The 20,153-nt window shown below is 37.8% G+C and overlaps 1 protein-coding gene across 2 annotated transcripts in view; it reads right to left on the bottom strand.

Annotated features, from left to right (window-relative positions):
• Nucleotides 1-20,153, bottom strand: part of LOC106877388 (EF-hand calcium-binding domain-containing protein 5) — a 207,009-nt gene that overhangs the window by 164,837 nt on the left and 22,019 nt on the right. For both annotated transcript variants that reach the window (XM_089341110.1, XM_089341109.1), the window contains exons 4-6: nucleotides 14,126-14,251; nucleotides 8,452-8,604; nucleotides 1,963-2,062 (exon numbers count right to left, since the gene is read on the bottom strand). In XM_089341110.1, the coding sequence (XP_089197236.1) occupies nucleotides 1,963-2,062; nucleotides 8,452-8,604; nucleotides 14,126-14,251 (379 nt within the window). The remainder of the gene's footprint in view (nucleotides 1-1,962; nucleotides 2,063-8,451; nucleotides 8,605-14,125; nucleotides 14,252-20,153) is intronic.

The raw sequence follows: 20,153 nt of genomic DNA, 5'->3' as shown, positions 1-20,153 counted from the left end.
CTGTGGTTGCTGCAGATGAGTGTCGTCTTTCTGTTTCCAGAAGTGGGGGGGGGGATACCCTGGTCCAGTCATTTGGAAGTCACTGGTACAGACATGTCCTGTGTCTCCCACTAGATCTTCCTATCAGATCTTTAGTCTCATTCAAGCAACAGCTGTAGGCTGGAAGAGGCTTCATGGTAGGCCCCACACCAGATGGCTGGACGTGATTGGGGAAGATCTCCAGAGGTTCAGTGTCACCTTGGAGGATGCAGAGGGTTGGCATGGGACCGCCTGCAATGGAGAGTACTGGTGAACCTGGTTATCTCTATGCATGATGATGCTTCTATGGTCACTAATTTGGAATGACTCCAGCCCCATCAAGCAACAGCATGACGCCAAACCAAGCCAAATAGTATAGTGTGTTTTATGAAACAGCATGTTTACATTATAATGTTTAAGCATGTCCTGTCTTAACTTTGAGCCCTCAACTCTCTGGCAGAATTGTAGGGGTGCTGGCATGACATATGGTGTGTTTTGGGCATTTTTAAACCTGGCAAATCCCATCTCCCTTCATCTCGAACCACAGCCAATTTATTAAATAAAGGAAGAAAGGAAGGAAGAAAGAAAGAAAGAAAAAGAAAGTGTTATAACCTTACACCTCCAATATCATAATACTGTTGATATTATCGACGATAGATAATGAATACTCTGGAACAGTGTTATAACAATAGAAAATAGAAACAGTGGCAGTACTAAACACACAACGAACCAACAATCTTTTACAAACCAACAATCAATATTTCCAACACACTCAACTCAAACTGCAAACTATACCTGGACTTCGAAGACCAAACTATGAACTGCTGACTACGTCAGACTGCTATTATTTATATGTAGTAGTGCCATCTATTCTCGTCAGGGTGGGGGGGGGGGGTTGTACTCCCACCACAACAGAAAGTAAGAAAGAAAGAGAAGAAAAAAAAGAGAAAGAAATGAAGGAAGGAAGAGAAGTATGTTGTTTATCAACCCCAAAAGGATGAAAAGGAAAGTTGACTTTGGTAGGAATTGAACTCATGAGTACAGAGAACCAGTTACTGCTTAAATAATCTATCTAATGATCTTACCACTCTACCAATTGATTGCCTTGTTTAAGCACAGCCTTTTGCAATACGCAAGTTTGTTTGCACTGTGAAGGTACATACAGCTGTGCATAGTGACCATGCATACGTGCAAGACTAAGCAATTACAAGCCAATAAGGGTGTCTACATTGCTACTTGGTCTACAAGAAATAGCAGCTAAATCTCCTCAAACCACACACTACTGTCTTAAACAAGAAACTATGGGTAAAGACCCCATTCAGTCATGATTGCACCCTCTGAAGCACAAGTCCAGGCAAGGTTATTTATGGAAGACCAGCAGTCACCCATGCATACCAACCCGCCTCCCTCTCCACATCATCAATGTTATCCAAGAGAAAGGCAAAGGCCAGTACAGCTTGGCACCAGTGACATCACGACTCATTTCTACAGCTGAATGAACTGGAGTAATGTGAAATAAAGTGTCTTGCTCAAGAACACAACACACAACCAGGTCTGGGAATCGAACTCATTACCTCATGATTGTGAGCCTGATGCTCTAACCAGTGAGCCATGCACCTTCACAAACAAGAAATTACTCATTGTATGATTAATGTTTTTTATGACAATAGTGTGTGACTTGGAAGAAAATGCTGCTCTATCTAGCAAATTAAACATCCATGTGGAAGCGAGGCTCTCATGCTGCTTCAATTAATATCTGTACCTTACTTATGTATTTACACTATGTCCGGAAGAAAGACTGTAGAGTTGTGGCTGGTATGCTTTGAATCCTCTCGAGGTCTGCTTGAAGAAGAGTGACTTGAGGCTAGACAAAAACAACATAACAATAAAGCAATTACCTTGATGATTTCTTAATTTCTAAGATAAGAAATAGAATAAACTTACATATGGTTGGATTATTTATATCTTGTTTCATTTGTTCAGGGCATAATAACCAAAATTCTTCCAGGATACTAAGAACTTGGAGCCGATCTAATGAGCCAACCTAAAACATGATAAAGAAAAATGTTTGCAATTTAATGTATCTTTTATCTTTTATTTATTTCAGTCATTATACTGTGGCCATGCTGGGGCACCACCTTGAAGGATTTTGGTTAAACAAAACAACTCCAAGACTTTTTTTTAAAGCCTATTGGTCTATTTTGCAGAGCCTCTAGGCTATGAGGATGTTAACACACTAACACCAGTTGTTAAATGATGGTGGGGGGACAAACACAAACATACATATATGATGGTCTTATTTCAGTTTCTGTCTACCAGATCCACTGACAAGGCTTTGAGCGGCCTGAAGCCATAGTAGAAGACACTTACCCAAAGTGCCACACAGTTAGGAAGTAAACTCCTTCCCACACAGCCATGCCTGCATCTGTATATACACAGAAGTCTTATCATTTCCCTTTCAATAATCATTTGCATTATATAGGACTCTTCTTTGCTTTTTGTTTTTCTTTTTCCATGAATCAATAATGAAGCCATTATGCGGTCACTTGACTTGCTAGAAATAGCAACCAAATCTCCTCCAGATCCTCACAACCTACTGTCTTAAAAATAGAATATTAGTAGTAATAGTAGACATGTGGCTTAGTGGTTAGGTTCTTCAGCTCATGGTTGTAAGGTTGAGAGCTGGATTCCTGGTGACATGTTGAGTCCTTCAGCAAGACACTTTATTTCATGTTGCTCCAGTCCACTCAGCTGACAAAAATGAGTTATACTTGTAATTCAAAGGGGCCAACCTTGTCACACTCTTGTCATGCTGAATCTCCCTGAGAGCTATATTAAGGTTACATGTGTCTGTGGAGTGCTCAGTCACTTGCACATTAATTCCACAAGCAGGTCATTCCATTGATCAGACCAAGTGGAACCCTTATTATCATAACTGATGAGCCAGTTACAAAAAATCTTAACTTTTAAAAGAAAAATTTTATCTTAGGTCTTGAACCCTAGGAATCATCAGACCAGTTACCTGGTTCTTATGATGTATAAATGACCAAGATTACAACATTTCTCTTGAACAAGACACCAGAACATCACAGGGAAACTCATTTACAGTTGCATGGACTGGAGCAACATGGATTGAATTGTTTGGCTCAAGAACATAATAATACACTACCCAGTCTGGAAATCGAAACCATGATCTGAAGATCACAAGAGCAACACAAAAATAAGAAAAAAGGAGTTACATTGATAACGTAATCAGAGATACTTTGTAGGAGTAAAAAGACACAGTGGTCATGACTAGAACATAATTGATCATAGATCTATTCAATCAGGATTGACTTGCTTGCAGCTAATCAATAAAAACAATGTTTATGTTTTAAATACTTTATAACCCATCAAGTCTGAAGGACACTAAAGAAATTTTTTCTTCATAACTATGGATGTGTGGAAAGAAGTTTGCTTTCCAATCACATGGATTTGCGTTTAGTTCCACTATATGGCACCTTGGGGCAAAAGTCTTCTACAATAGCTCTAGGTTGATCAAAAGCCTTGTGAGTGGATCTCCTCCCCCTATCTAGAACTCTTTTTTACACACAGGAGCGAAGACATGTTACGATAAAATAGAGAAATTTGAAAAGACAACACAAAACCGGTTATTTCTCCAAATACAATGTTTATATACCAAAACATTTTCTAACATTTTTCTGACATAATTTAAATATATACTTTAACCATGTAACACAAGCCTTCTGTAGTTTTTTCACTCTTGTTTATCTTTTATATATATATATATATATATATATATATATATATATATATATATATATATATATATGTGTGTGTGTGTGTGTGTATGTATATATGTATGTATATATACGGGATGCAGTGAATATATTGTCAACTAAATTACGCAAATATGAATATAACACTGACATCTCATTTTAACAGATATATTAACCAAAATTACATAAAAATATGTTGAAATACTAAAGAGTAGATCTCTTCAATAAAATCGCCATTGGCTTCAACCACAGCCTCTAGACGACTTCGGAATCTCCCGCAACTCTTCTGGACAGTCTTCTTGTTTAAGTTGGTGAATGCTGCTATTATCTTGCCTTCAGTTCATCTTTGGTGCTACAAGGAGTTTTGTTGGTCTCTTGTTCAACTGTATCCCACACATAATAATCAAAAGGGGTGCAGTCTGGGGAGCTAGGTGGCCAGATGTTAGGGTGTCAACCTTTTCCACACAGCTGTCCTCATCCATTCGCAACACATGACCATACCAGTGCAGTCGTCTCTCTTACATATATATATATATATATATCTTAGCCTGCAGTAGTATGTGCTTAAATGATTTCCATTGAGGGGGAAACAACATAAATCACCCCAACGACCTTATCATTTATCTTTTACTTGTTTCAGTCATTGAACTGTGGCCATACTGGGGCACTGCCTTGAAGGGTTTAGTCAAATTTTACTTATCTTTTCAAAGTTTGGCACATATTCTATTGGTCTTTATGCCAAACTGCTAAGTTACAGGGTTATAAGCAGATGAACACTGGCTGTCAAGTGGTGGCAGGGGACAAACACAAAGACACACACATACACAAATACACACACACACACACACACACACACACACACACACACACACACACATATATATATATATATATATATATATATATATATATATATATTTGTGTATTTATGTTGTTTCCCCCTCAATGGAAAACATTTAAGCACATACTACTGCAGGCTAATATATCCACTGATAAATTATGCATATGCTGCCTTTTGAAAACTCTGTAAAATACCAGAATATCAATGTTATCCCCAGCTACTAATACATTTTGCAATGTATTTCTATCTCTGTGTGTTTGCCCTGACCAGCACACACATCAAAGACAATTAGCTGCTATGTGCATATTTTGTGGAAACACTAACAGCTGAATACTGAGAAGAAATGTATGTAACATATCCATGCATAAATTGTACATAGTTTTGTGTGTGGTGTATATTACACTGTGTAACGAAATTTTTTTTTTTTTATCTTTGGTCTGTGTGATTTCCTACTTGCTTCTATCTAGAAATTAAAGGAAATTTTGTGACTTGGACATCAATGTTTTGAAACTAACCTATGTTCCATTACATTTCAGACTGATTCAGTGCTGAGTTGCTGAAGCAGAAATAACGTTATAGCAAATATTCTGTTCAGTATCACCGATATTTGCTTGTCAGTTGCTTGACCTTAAGCACTTGAGCATGTCTATTAATAGCTGACAATATGTGTGCATCTCTGATCATGAGTAGTAGTGGTGGGGAAGCATCGTTGCCATGTGTTGAGAGGAATTGTTTGAGGTTTGAATAAATGAAACAGAAGTAAAATTTGAAGGAAATATTAGCCATTTTTCATACTTTCTAGGAGTAAGCAAATAGGAAATAACAGTTGCTACCCAAGGACAAAAATCGTGTTACACAGTGTTACCATCATCATCATCATAATTAGTTGAAGGGAAAGAGAAGAGAAAGGAAAAGAGGATAAGGTGAGGAGTGAGACAGAAAGAGGGAAAGAAAAGCATCCATGACAAGAAGTAGAGGGAACGTAATATTTATTACATGGTTTAAAATGTTATTTGAAGGCAGAGGAGGAGTGTTAAAAATATAATTTTAGCAGAGGGGTGATGTTCTGATGGTGAGGTTGAAGAGAGGCAGAGGGGGAAGAGGAGGAAGGAGAAGAGAGAGAGGAGAGAAAGAGAGAAGAGGGAGAGAGAGGAGGGAGAGAGAAAAGGGGAGAAAGATGATGATGATGTTGGTGGTGGAGGTGATTGAACAGTGAAAAGTGTATATTTTATTTAATTGAACTAAGTTTTTTATATTACATATCACTTAACGTATGCACATAAGTGCATTTCCGTTAAATATTCATGCTTATTTATGTGGCAGATATATGCAATTTAAATAAAGGTTGTATCATATGTACAGAATATTTTTTTTATGGGAAAAATGGAAAAATAAGAGTGAATATTCATTTTCTGAGTTCTGTGTATTAAGTCTATAAAATTGTGCATAACGTATATAAAGTGTATATATAAAATGAATTAAGTAATCACCGTATTCCAATTTCTTTCACTATTCAACGAGTAACAGATGAGTGACTACTTTCCATACAGGCACAACACAAGGCTATGATTTCAAGTTTTTTGGATAAAGTTTTCAGAAATAACTCAATAGGTTTATCATTAATTCCGTGAAATATTCACGGGTCCTGCTAATAAACATAATAATGATGATAATCTTTGTCTACTAGTTTCCAGCAAAAACCCAAGTTCTACATCATGAAATATTATCAAAATCAAAATGTATATCTGAACAAAGAGCTCCATCTTAGCAATATCTTCATCTATTGGTTGGGAACTTTGTAAGATTACTAGATCTATTAAGAAGGAAAGAATCATTATAAACTCTCTTCTTATAGATATTAATTCCAGAACGTTGCTGGCCAGTTTTGTAGATCTATTTGTAAGCTTCTTTTGTTATTGCTGAGTAATGTATTCCATTATTTATTATCTTTTCTTTGTGTGGGACAGACTACATTTTAAGGCAAATATCTGGAATCTACTTAATATCTAAATATATTCCATACATAATCATCATATTGGTTTCAAATTTTGGCACAAAACCAGCAAGTTTAGGGAAGGAGTAAATCGATTACATCAATCCCAGTGCTCAACTGGTTCTTATTTTATTGACCCCAAAAGGATGCAAGGCAAAGTCGACCTTTGCAGGATTTGAACTCAGAACATAGACAAAATGTTATGTGTTTTGTCCAGCATGCTAACGATTCTGCCAGTTCGCTGCCTTAATCATAATCATCATTCTCATGGTCTCATTCATCCTACCATAAATGATGAATCCATCTATTGCCCTATAGCCCATCATTGGTAATCCATCCATCATTTCCTATATCAACCCTTCGATCTGATCCAATTTTTAACCCTTTTACATTCACACCAGCCATATCTGGCCCAAATATTCTACCTGTTTTATGTTCAAGCCAGCCAGATCTGGCCTCCCACAACTATCCTATAATGCCTTTCAAAGAATAAAACAATCCTACCATTGAATCCTCAAAGCTACAAAACAAAGCATGATTAATCAAAATAATGTGAATGAAAAAGATAAAGACCCCTTTGGTCATGAATGACCATAGGATTGCACCTAGAAAGTTCCCCTCCAAAGCACAAGTCCAGGCAAGGTTGTTTATGGAAGACCAGCAGTTACCCATGCATACCAGCTTCCCTTCTCCATGCCACCTATGTTATCCAAGGGAAAGGCATTGGCTGATACAGCTTGGCACCAGTAATGTTGTAACTAATTTCTACAGCTGAGTGAACAGCAGCAATGTGAAATAGAGTGTCTTGCTCAAGAACACAACACAGCCCAGTCTGGGAATTGAACTCACTACTGCATGATTGTGAGCCATGCACCTTCACATGTGAATAAAGAAGCATTACATTTGACAGAGCAATGTGAATGCTAAAGGATTAAAATTGTTGCCAACCTCTCCTCCCCCATCTTCTACTTCCCCATACACTCCTGAAACAGACCCACCCACCTACTGTCCCAACACACTTCTGCTTATCTCTTACCTTGAGGAGCAGCCTGGACCTGCAGTTCCAACTGATCCTTCTCACCTTCTCTCCTAAAGGTGAGTAACAATGTAGTTCCTCTACAAGAACCAACTTGCACCTCCCTACCTCCTTCCTTTCTTTTATACTTTAACCTCTTGTCATCGTCATCATTTAATGTCTGCTTTCCATGCTGGCATGGGTTTCATGGTTTGACAAGGAGCTGTCCTGACTCCAGCGGTCTGTTGAGACATGATTTCTATGGCTGGATGCCCTTCCTAATGTCAACCACTTAACAGAGAGTGCTGGGGGCTTTTCACATGCCACAGGCACAGATGCATTTATGCAGCACTGGCATGTGTGCATTTTAAGTGGCACCAACACCTGAAAGGACAACCCTGTATGTGTGGAAGACAGCGATTTTACTTAGCTTGATATTGTCTTATCAAATACATCAAATTTCCACATCTCCTGGCCCCTGTCATTTCATCAGTGAGACCCAGCATCTGAAGATCCTTCCTTATAAAAATGTTGCTCCCCACCAAAGCTGGATTTTGTAGTCTTGCAAAACTGCAAGGTGACCTCTCTAGTGCCAATGACACCAATAATATGCAAAAGGCACCAAGTACATGTTGTAAAGTGGTTGGCACTGGGCATCTGGTTGTAGGATCCATGTCAAAGCAGACAATGGAGGAACACAATGCAGTCCTTGAACTCATCAAATCCTGTCAAACTGTCCAACTTATGCCAGCATGGAACATGGACATTAAATGATGATGATAGTGGTGGTAGTGGTGGTACTTACCATGCTGTCATCGCAGATCATGAATAAATCTAGCAAAACTTTCCTCTCTTGTTTATCATTTATTAAATTCTGGTTTGCTTCTGCACTCTTGTTCAGATGTTCCAGCAATGCATCAAATGTTATGGGGCAATTGTCCAGGTAGCCCAGCAAAAACTGAAAGAATGGAATGGAAAAGAGAATGAAATAGTGTCCGTAATCAGCCATTCCAAGAAATTATCTACAAAAGAAAGAGAGTAAGTTCTAAGAACTTACTTTCTCTCTCCCTCTCCCTCTCCCTCCCTCCCTCTCTCTCTCCCTCTCCCTCCCTCCCTCTCTCTCTCTCTCTCTCTCGGGTGTTGCCTTCATCAGGCAACATATCAGAAGCAGAAGTCATCATGATGAGAAACCAACAAAAAATCTGTCCATCTCCTCTTTAATAATACAGTTAACCTTCTGAACACCAACCCACTTGCCCCTGGTTCATGATACAAACCTTTGTGTTTCAAATATTCAAAAATTTGAATTTTCCATCATGTCATAATTTCATATAAAAACCTTTCAAGTCCCATATGCCAGCTTAATTTAGTTATTGTACAAAATCTGTCGCAAAAACAGAACAGTCCTCAGAGGAATAATAACAAAAAAAAAAATAAGAGACAATGACAAACTCAAAAAAAGTATCACCAATTTGCAACAGTTAATAGAACAATTTTGAAACAAAGTTGATGGCTTTATCTGGGAGCTTGAACGGTTAGCTGTACTTGGAAGCCATCATAATATCAGATGGGAAAAATATCGAAGAAGTGAAATCAAGGACTGCCCAGACCAAAGCTGCTTTTGGCAAGATCACATATTTATTGACAAGACAAAAAGCTATTAAGAAGAGAGAAGAGTCCTAAGGGAATACATTGACACCCTATTTTTTGACTTGGAACATCGACAAACAAGGACAAAAGCTCATCAATATTGCAATGATGTGGTTCCATAGATGAATAATGAAGATGTCAGAGAGAGAAAGAGAAAGACAGACTTCTCTGTCAAATGTAATGCTTATATATTGACATACATTATCTTGTAGTTTTTCGATTTTAATGATGAGATCGTTTATATTTAGAATGACATTGTATGATAGGTGTGAGAGGCCAGATCTGGGCAGTTTGAACATAAAGCATGCAGAATACTTGGGCTGGATATGGCTGGTTTAAATGCTAAAGGGCTAAAAAAAGAAGAAATGATCAGAAACCTTAACAACACTAAAGAGACAACAGGCTCAGTTAATTAGACATGAAATAAGAAGACAAAGCCATGAATACACAATGATAAAAGGGAAACTGAAAGAAAGAAGAAGTGAAGGAAGAGAAAGAGAGAAGATATTTGGGCGCCTTACCAGTTACTGGGTTGGTCTTTCCAGCTAAAGAAAGACCAACCCAGTAAGTTACTAAATTGTGTGCAGAACAAGCATGAGTGGAGGTCTATGATTGCCAACACTTATAGGCCTTGCACATTAAGAAGTTTAAACTCCCCAGTACACCAATCTTTGATTATTTTCCAAATTAACTGAAACATATAGACAGTGTATCTCATTAGAAAGACAATCACAAAGAGGGTGTGTGACCTAGTGAATAGGATGTTGCACTCATGATTGTAAGATAGTGTTTTCAATTCTTGGACTGGGTGGTGCATTGGGTTCTTGAGCAAAACACTTCATCTCATGTTGCTCTGCAGTCACTTCAACACCTGATGTGTGGTGCACCTGTTCAGGCAATGTTGATTTGATGGAAGGTGTGAGTTAATGTGCAGTACATACAAATCATATGTACAGCTGGTTCAACAAGAAATTGCAGAGCAAGAATTTCTCAGACTACGAAAGACTACCATCATCAGCACTATTGCAAAAGAGCAACAACAACAAACATATCAGAGACAAAACTCAGAGAAAGTATCACCAATTTGCAACAGTTGAATAATTTTGAAACAAAGTTGATGGCTTTATTTGGAAGCTTGAATTGTTAGCTGTACTTGGGAGCCATCATTATATCAGAGGGGAAAAATATTAAAGAAGTTAAATCAAGGACTGGCAAGACCAAAGCTGTTTTTGGCAAGAAATTGCAGAACCTTCTTTCTCAGACTATGAGAGAATATCATTATCATCACAATCACAAAAGAGCAACAACAAAAATATCAGAGACAATGACAAACTCAAAGAAAATATCACCAATTTACAACAATTAATCACAAAAGAGTTGATGACTATCTTTAAGGATGTCATCTCAAAAGACCAGACTACACATGAGGGAACAGGCAGTATATCCAGGACAGGGAACATCAAAAAATGAAATGTAATGTTTCATATTAAGCTGTCCTAAAGTAAGTATGACTGAAAGAGCCCCTTTAACATAAGAATGGGCCTTTGAAGGCTATTGGGTCATCTGAGAGGTTATGAAACTCTAAATAACTTTAGAATTTAAACGACCTTCAAGAAGACCAAATACCCCTCTAATGCAGAACACTTAGTAGAGAGTGGTCCAAATCTGCATGAATGTTTACCAGAAACGTTTTGATTTAGCATCTCATGGTTAGTTTCATCATCGTTATTATTATCATTTAACATCTGATTTCTAGGTTGGACAGTTTGACAAGTTCTAACAAACTACAGAGCTGCATCAGCTTTGGCATAAAATCTACAGCTCGAAGCCTTTTCTAATGCCAGTGTAGTAACGCTGTGCGCATGCGTAGTCTCATGCATGCATGGAATTCAACAACCAAGCTTTCCTGCTTCATTCTGTCTCTTTCTTGCTGGCCAGCGATTGAGCAAGGACGTGTTTAGCTGTCTCTCTCCATCTTTCGAACTTACGCTAGACAGCTCACTTACATCTACATACCAACGTCCCAACAACCATGCTCACACACACAGAAGACGTCTCAACAAACAAGAGCTAAAGATGTATATATTTCACCTTGAATAAATGTTGTTAGTGTTGATAGTCTGGAGTTCAGCGTTCCGTTATATTCTTAATTTTATATAGGAAAGATGTATAACCCACTTTCCACTAAACCAGTCTATAAAATAAGTCTAAAGAGTTTGAGAGAATGGCCTTCAAATAAAATAAAGCATTATGGACAATAGTGAGGAGGAATACAACATAGTAAATAATGGTATACTACAATAAGGGTGCTACAGTATAAAATGACATAATGTGGAATAGTAGGGTATAAGATTAGTCCAGGGTAAGTCCTGCCACAGGTTGGTGTTGATGAATTATGTAGCAGAGGTTTAATCAATGTGTTCACACAATGCACTTTGGGAGACTACCAAAACACTCTTGCTGACTACTACCAACCACTACTCTTTATAAGAGTTCAACTAGTCCATTCTTCCAATCTGCCAGGGGTGTCAATGACTCTTGCCACAACATATCCTCCTTTGAGACTGACTTCTGTTGGAAGTTAATATTATTATTTTTGTTCATTTTTACATCATCATTTTTATATCCTCGTTGCCAGATGTTTAACATAATTGTTACCCAACTCTTAGGTAGTATTGCTAATCTTTTTTCTTATCTGTTTCAGGTATATATATATATATATATATATATATATATATACATATATATATATATGCGTAAATATAGAACGATAAATGAGTGCTCAACACCACATTGGTGAATAAATGATTTCTTTATTTGTGAATTAAGGCTACCATTGGTTTGGAATAAACAACCCCCAGATAGAATGGAATATTATTGCTAAAGTCAAAAAATACAGAGGACAGGGCATCAAATGTGAACTCTGCATTATTGAAAAATTAAATATTATTCAATCAACAGACAACATCTTAAACATTAGGGATGAAACCATCTCTCCCTGCATACATAAACAATATTTTACACTCAAATACTTTAAAGAAGACCCCCTATAAACGAGGGTAACTACAAACAAGGACAATCCTACCAGGATACATACATAGCCCCTCCATATATATGAACATACATAGCACACAAACTTCACACAACAAAGAAGAAATGTCACAAACTCCACATAAAGAAGAAATAAGTCTCAGCATACAAGTACAAAACATCATGCCCAGAACAAGATCAAACAAATAATGTAAAAAAATAAGAAATTTACTGAAAAGACAAATCCAAGGGAGACAAACTCCAAAAAATGGATTTGTTGTCTGTGGACTCGTGAGCGTTCCATTAATTCATTCCCCACAATTCAAGCATTTAATGCATCATCATCATCATTTAACATCTGTTTTTCATGCTGGCATGGGTTAGATGGTGTAACTGAGGACTGGCAAGCCAGGAGGCTGCACTGGGCTCCAATCTGATCTAGCACTGTTTCTACAGCTGGATGCCCTTCCTAACGCCAACCACTCTGAAAGTGTTGTGGGGGGTTTTTTACATGCCACCGGCATAGGAGCCAGTCAGGGAGCATTGGCATCACCCACGTTTGGATGGTGCTTTTTACATGCTACTGGCACAGGAGCCAGTCGGGGCGAGGGTGGCTGGCATCGACCATGTTCAGATGGTGCAGTAGATCAAATTCCTGTTTCTGCAGTTCATATCTGCACCTGCGAAAATCTGTCCCTGTTTTGTTCTAATGGATCTACCCGTATGCATGTTTTGACACGTTCCACATCTGTTATCATTACACTTGGATACTGTCAATGTTTTATCCTGTTTGTTCATAGTTGAATTTTGCCTTTGTTAATAGTTTCTTTAGGTTATGTGGTTGCCTTTTGCTTAAGATAAGTGTTTGATTAGTTATGTTTTTTTTGTTTTTTTTTTCGCTTTGTTTTATGAATGGCAAATTTGTTTTGATGATGTTAAAAATGTTTTGGTGATGCGGATTGTGTGTTACTAGAAATGTTATTGTGTTCCTTTGATGGGTTCGTCTTTTTCGTGTTGTTCTAAGTTGTTCTATAGGTATTTCTTTTGCTCGTTGTATGCTATTTCCTATAAGTAGGAGAGAGTAATTTTGCTTGAGCACAAATCCTTTGAGTTCTATAAGTCGTGTGTCTGTGGTATTTGGATCATCGACTGTAGTACAAATTTTCTTGGCTAGACACTAAGGCAGTAAGGAATGTTGTGTTTTGTGTGTGTTTTAGGTGGAATGATTCGAAATTTAGGTAGTAGTGTGTATCTGTGCTTTTGAAATAAATATCAGTTGTGATTGTGGTGTTGTTTTTAATTACCATTATGTCAAGAAATGGTAATTGTGTTTTGCTCATTTCTCTTGCAAATTTGAGACTAAGGCGTAGATTATTGAGGAGGGTGCTGAATTCTTCCAGATTTTCTAGGGAGTTGGTTCAAATTAGAAAACAATCATTGGGGTTTTAGCTTTATTCAACTGATATATTATTCTATTCACAATCACACAAATTTGAATATATATATATATATATATATATATATATATTGGTGTTAGAAAGGGCATTCCTGGATGCCCTTCCTAATGCCAGGGCATCGAGCCATAGAAACCATGCCAAATCAGACTGGAGTCTGGTGCATCCCACACCCCCAGTTTGTCAAGTCTGGTCACACTGTCCAACCTATACCAGCATGATGATAATGATGATGATGATGAGAGACAGGGAGACAGAACAGACGGAGAGTTAAGTAAGTCATGAAAAGGGGAAAAAATATCCAGATCAATTTTTTTTTTAAATATCAATAAAGTTTAGACGTACCTCTGAGAAAGTATCTGCATCAAATGTCTTGTCTTCTTTGACTGTTTTCATATCTCTTAACAATGATTCATATTCATCTTGAGGCTCAGATATCATCTCGTCAAGGGTATTTAAGGCTTTCATAACCTTAAACATAAAATTTATACAAGTTTGTTTGTTGGATTATGTAACTTCTTTTATATGAAGTAATATATGTATATAATAATAAGCAGTTACAAATATACAAATACCCTCACTCATTACACTGTATGACACAATTTTTGGCCTTGGGTAGAAAGTGCTATTTCCTATTTGCTTACTCCTAGAAAGTATGAAAAATGGCTAATATTTCCTTCAAACTTTGCTTTTCTTACATCTCTTCAAACTTCAAACAATCCCTCTCAACACATGGCTATGATGCTCCCCCACTACTCCTGCTCATCATCAAAGATGCACTCATATTGTCTAAAATGTGATGTAAAATAGGTTAGTTTTAAAACATTGATGTCCAGGTCACAAAAGCAAAGTTTGAAGAGAATAGTAGTCATTTCCGTAGACAGAAGCAATTAGGAAATAACACTTATTGATCAAAGACAAATAAAAAATAAAATCTTTGTTACACAGTGTTATTACAACCATTTCTTTCATGCTTGTAATGGCTAGTTGGTTAATGGAAGCAGTGTTTCACAGCTGGATGCCTATACTGCTACTAATTTTTACCTTTAACTGTTTTACAAATAAGAGATTTCTCATTCCATGCCTTCGAAAACACAGAGCCAAAAGATGATTTGTTGATTGGAAAATGACAACAATCTCCACAGCTTGTGTAGCTTCATGCTTTTACATGTGAAACAAACAGGATGTAAATATTCACACCCACGTGCGGGAAGTGGGGGTAGTCTGCATACAGTTTCCACCCACAAATCACTCACAAAGAATTGGCTGGTCCAGCACTACAATAAAAGATACTTGCCTTGTCCAAGGGTCTGCAGTAAGACTGAGCCAAAATGACTAATCCCTAAATCATACCTTCACCTACTATAGGTATGCCAGTGAAAGCAAGTGACTAAGTGGTTAGGGGATTCGGCTCAAGATCATAAGGTCATTAGTTCAACACATGGTGTCACATTGTGTCCTTGAGCAAGACACTTTATTTTACATTGCTCCAGTCCACCCAGCATGAGTTGTACCTGTAATTCAAAGGGCCAGCCTTGTCACATTCAGTGTCACCCTGAATCTCTCTGAGAACTACATTAAGGGTACATGGGTCTGTGGAGTGTTCAGCCATTTTCATGTTAATTTCACAAGCAGGTTGTTTTGTTGATCAGATCAACTGGAACCGTTGTCATCATAACCAACAGAGTGCTGGTTAGTAAAAGATATATCTCTATTCTCTCTTATCTTCACCTTATACATAGAAGCTATGCCGCCATCGCCATCATATTTCTCTTTTTCCCAGCTGGGGAAATTATGTATCTGCTTTTAAGCAAGATACTTGTTCCCTTCTCTCTATCATACTTTTATCTCTCTCAATACTATGCCCCCTCTTGGTTGAGAGATCTTGCCTTGTGAGTTACTTGGTGGTTGCACTAGGGCCAGTGCTACAAAGAAAGTACCCAGTGCACTCTATAGTGGCTGGCATTGGGAAGGACATCTAGCAGCAGAAATCATGTAAAAGCAAACAATGGACCTCAGCATCATTCTCAAAGTTCCTGTTGGACCATCCAACCCATGCCAGCATGAAAAATGGATGCTAAGTGATAATGACTATCTTCATTCTTTTTTTTTAAATCTTTTTACTTGTTTCACTCATCAGACTGTGGCCATGCAGGGGCACTGTCTTGAAGAATTTTTAGTCAAATGAATCAACCTCAGTACTATATTTTTTAATGAAGTCTGGTACTCATTCTATCAGTCTCTTTTTGCCAAACTGCTAGGTTATGGGGACAAACACAGACACAAAAAATAGACAGACACACACATATATATACACACATATGCATATATATACACCCACACACACAACAGGCAAGCTTTTTTCAGTTTCTGTCTACCAAATCCACTCACAAGGCTTTGGCCAGCCCGAGCCTATAGCAGAAGACACTTGCACAAGGTGCCATGCAATGGGACTGAACCCGGAACAATGTGGTTGGGAAGCAAGCTTCTTACCACACAGCCATACCTGCACCTATGTACACTTTCAGCTATGGTTCAATTGTGTGTCCTCAGAATTACATGAACTTAAAGATTAAAATCTTGCGAACACTTTGACAAGCATCTTCTATTAAAGCTCAGGTTGAAAAATAACCTTTGCAAGTTTAATTTGCAAGTATCATCACTATCAACATCTTACAATGATTTTGCCATGAGTTATTCAGGTCTTTTCTAGCACAGCATCTTAACTCTTTGCCTGTCCTGTGTAATCACATGATACACAGGACATATTTCCCAGGCAAGTGAAGGTGCATGGCTTAGTGGTTAGGGTGTTCGGTTTTATGATCATAAAGTCACGAATTTGATTTTCAGTGGTGCACTGTGTCCTTCAGCAAAACACTTTATTTCATGTTGCTCCAGTCCACACAGCTGACAAAAGAGAGTAGTACCTGTAATTCAAAGGGCCAGACTTGTCACTTTCTGTGTCATGTTGAATCTCTCTGGGAACTATGTTAAGGGTACGTGTGTCTGTGGAGTGCTCAGCCACTTGTATGCTAATTTCATGAGCAGGCTGTTCCATTGATCCAATCAACTGGAACCCTCGTTGTCATTACTGGCAGAGTGCTAGTTTTTATTTCCTGGGCATCCATGCATCATATCTGATACACATTCCCAATTTTCTTCAATCACCTGAATAATGACTTATGAAAGTAAAGCTTTATGTTATTCAGCACATATGAAACAAGGGATGTCACACAACATTGGCAGGATGTGTATAAATTAGCTATTTGCATCAGAAACAGCCTTTGTAATGAATATCAATTTACACATTGTGCCAGTGTCATGTAAAGAGCACTCGTGCCAGTACCACAGAGAATCACTCATGCTGGTGGCATGGTAATAGCACCCAACACACACTGTAAAATGGTTGGAAGGGGATCCAACCATAGAAATCAAGGCAAATAAGTTTGGAGTCTGGTCAAAGCGTCCAACCCATGGCAGCATGGAATGCAGACATTAAAAGATGATGATGATGTATTGATTGAACTTAGATATGTTGTTTTAAATGCCCTCAGCTGTGGTAATCATCCTGAGTAATTATCTTGTATAGAGGGTGAGTGCTAAAAGCACAAATTATATCAGTAGAGGAAATTTCGTCTGCACCAACAGTTGGGACTGTTGTATCATGTGAGTTCAGCGTAGTTTGTGCTTCCTCAGCACCAGGTACCCTAGCACTGAATGTCAGACTGAAATTCTGTCAAACTGATATAGTTTAACACTGACTAAACAATCAGTTATGACACATTTTAGCAAATGTTATATTAGTTTAATAGAATTTCCATTTGGCATTCGGTGCTAGGGTGTTTGTATCTGAGAAAGCACAAATTGCGGTAAAATCATGCAATATGACAGTCCGGTCAGCCATTACCGAAGAAAGTTCATCTGCTGATATAATCATTGCTTTTTAGCACACATCTACTCAAGATTATTTCTCAGGGCAATTACAGGAGCTTATAACATTTAAAACAATACATCCAGATTAACTTGGATGTGTAAATATATATATATATATATATATATATATTAAATTCAAATTACGATGAACGTAAACAAACAAACGAAGTTTGCTTTTAGAAGCATTGAGGTGTCTTAGAAAGTTACAGAAGTGATTTTAAATTCTCAAACGCAGGATAATGCTACCCCTATTTTGCAGAAAAAAGTGTAGGCGGCCAGCTATGAGACTCGAACTCACACCATATATATATATATACATATGCACACGCACACACACAAGCAAAGTTTAGTTCAAGCCTCTTCAATGGAGTTTTGACTCCATGTCTTGAATTTCTTCTCCAAATCTTCCACAGATTTTGCTTTAAAGATCAACAAGATCAGTTTACAGTGTTCCTGTGGAGCCAGTCTTAAACACTTTTATTATGGTTTGGAAGACTATAATAAACAGAAGACAGTCAAGCACTGTGCTTTGATGGATATCTAACTGCAAGCTACATACTACTACTACTACTACTATATTACTACATCATCATTTTTATGCTTTTCTTTTCAATATTTGCATAGGTTTGGATTGGTCTTCTCTGTCACAGTGTCTTACCATTTGTCAACTCTTCAAGAGATTCAAAGTCTTGAAATCAGTTTTCATCATTTCCTCCTATATCATCCCCAGTTTCCCTCTTCTGTAGCTTCCTTTCCACTTAGATTACTAAAAACTTCTTGACCCAACAATCCAATCCCATACACACCATATACACATACTAGCATCAGGGCCAATTTTAAGCCAATTAGGCAGATTTGTTCAAACTGGGCCCCACACCAAGAGAGGGCCCCATGCACATGCTCAAGTGCTGGACTCTATGACAAATTTTTTAATATATCATTGTGGCTAATGGTGGAGCCTCAAGCCCTCAAAACTTTTTAGCTGAGACTGGCATACTACACAAAGAATAAAACATCAATCTTCAGTTTTTATAGAGTAGAGGGCGCCACTGACAATTCTCTAATTGGGCCCCACACTTCCTAGTGTCAGTCCTGACTAGTAGTCTTCTCTCTGTACATAATCTTTTCTTCTTATACCCAGTTTTTCCTCTTAGTTCATCTGTTCTCCCTCATTCATGCATACTGACATCACCTGTTCAGCAGAGCGTACTCTCTTCATTTATTTCCAGCCATCACACATTGTCTGCATTCAATGTCCATATTTACTGCTACATAACATATCATTTCACACATACACATCACACAATCTCCCTTTTACTTGAAAAGAGAATCCCCTTGTTGCTAGCAAAAGCAATAGCTCTCTCTAAACTAGCCACTTCCCCAATCATATTCTGATCAATAAACTTTCAGAACACTCACTTCTCTTATTAATTAGGTCATGTGAATAAGAGATGATATCAGCTACTTCAAGAGAGCCTTCTGAGAATTTGAGAAAATTTATTTCATGGATACTTCAACTACTAACTACTCCCATGCAACAACTGTACATAAAGTGTTTCTTTTTAGTTAGCCTGACTGTGACCACACTGCATCTCTTGTCTGCCATTATTAGAATCTGATTCACAGTACAGAGTGCCAATAAATTCCTTCACTGCATAATGAAATATAGGTATGTGGGTATTTTGAAAATACCTCATGGAGTGATGGCTGTGTCCTGCAGTCATGGGCTGCCCTTTGGCAAAGCATAGAACCCATTCAGCCAACCTATAAGGAATACAGTGAAGTCATGGGACTGCAACATAGTGGATTATGAAGAGGTAGGGGAAGAACTCAACTGAGCCAATGGTGCTTCTTACATTGATGCTGAGTGGAGAAACCCTAGAAGATCAACAGACAGGATCACCAAACTCTATCAAGAGAGTAACTGCAATGCATCCATAGAGGTGGCGTCCATGGTTGTGTAATCAGCTGATGAAAGATTCACTTTGACTTGATCTCCCAATTCAAATTCATTATAATGGAATTGGATGGTGACAGAGTCATGGGAATCCATAAAAGCAACAAAAAAAAAAGAATTAATGAAGCATGGACCCACTCCTTGATGGCAACAAAGTCCCGATTCACTTCCTGTTAAGGAAAAAATTTCTGTCTCTGTAAAGTTTACTTTGAAGTCTCTTGACTCTAAATTCTACATCCACAATAAGAATTTCTTTTCTAATTCTTCAAGAAATTCAACCTGGATAACAAGATTATTGACATACAAGAGTTCTCATGAAAATCTGGCTTTATACTCTGCTGTTTTGGCCTAGAGAACTAGAGAACTATTCTAAATGAATAGGGGCTTATTCAAGGTTACTACCCTCCAACACAAGAGAACTGTAATGCTTCAGGCATGGCTGTGTGGTAAGTAGTTTGCTTCCCAGCAATATATTTCCAGGTT

The sequence above is a fragment of the Octopus bimaculoides genome, chromosome 24, assembly GCF_046866305.1.
Source record: "Octopus bimaculoides isolate indiv1 chromosome 24, ASM4686630v1, whole genome shotgun sequence".
NCBI lineage: Eukaryota > Metazoa > Mollusca > Cephalopoda > Octopoda > Octopodidae > Octopus > Octopus bimaculoides.
This window is presented reverse-complemented; position numbering and strand designations above follow the sequence as displayed.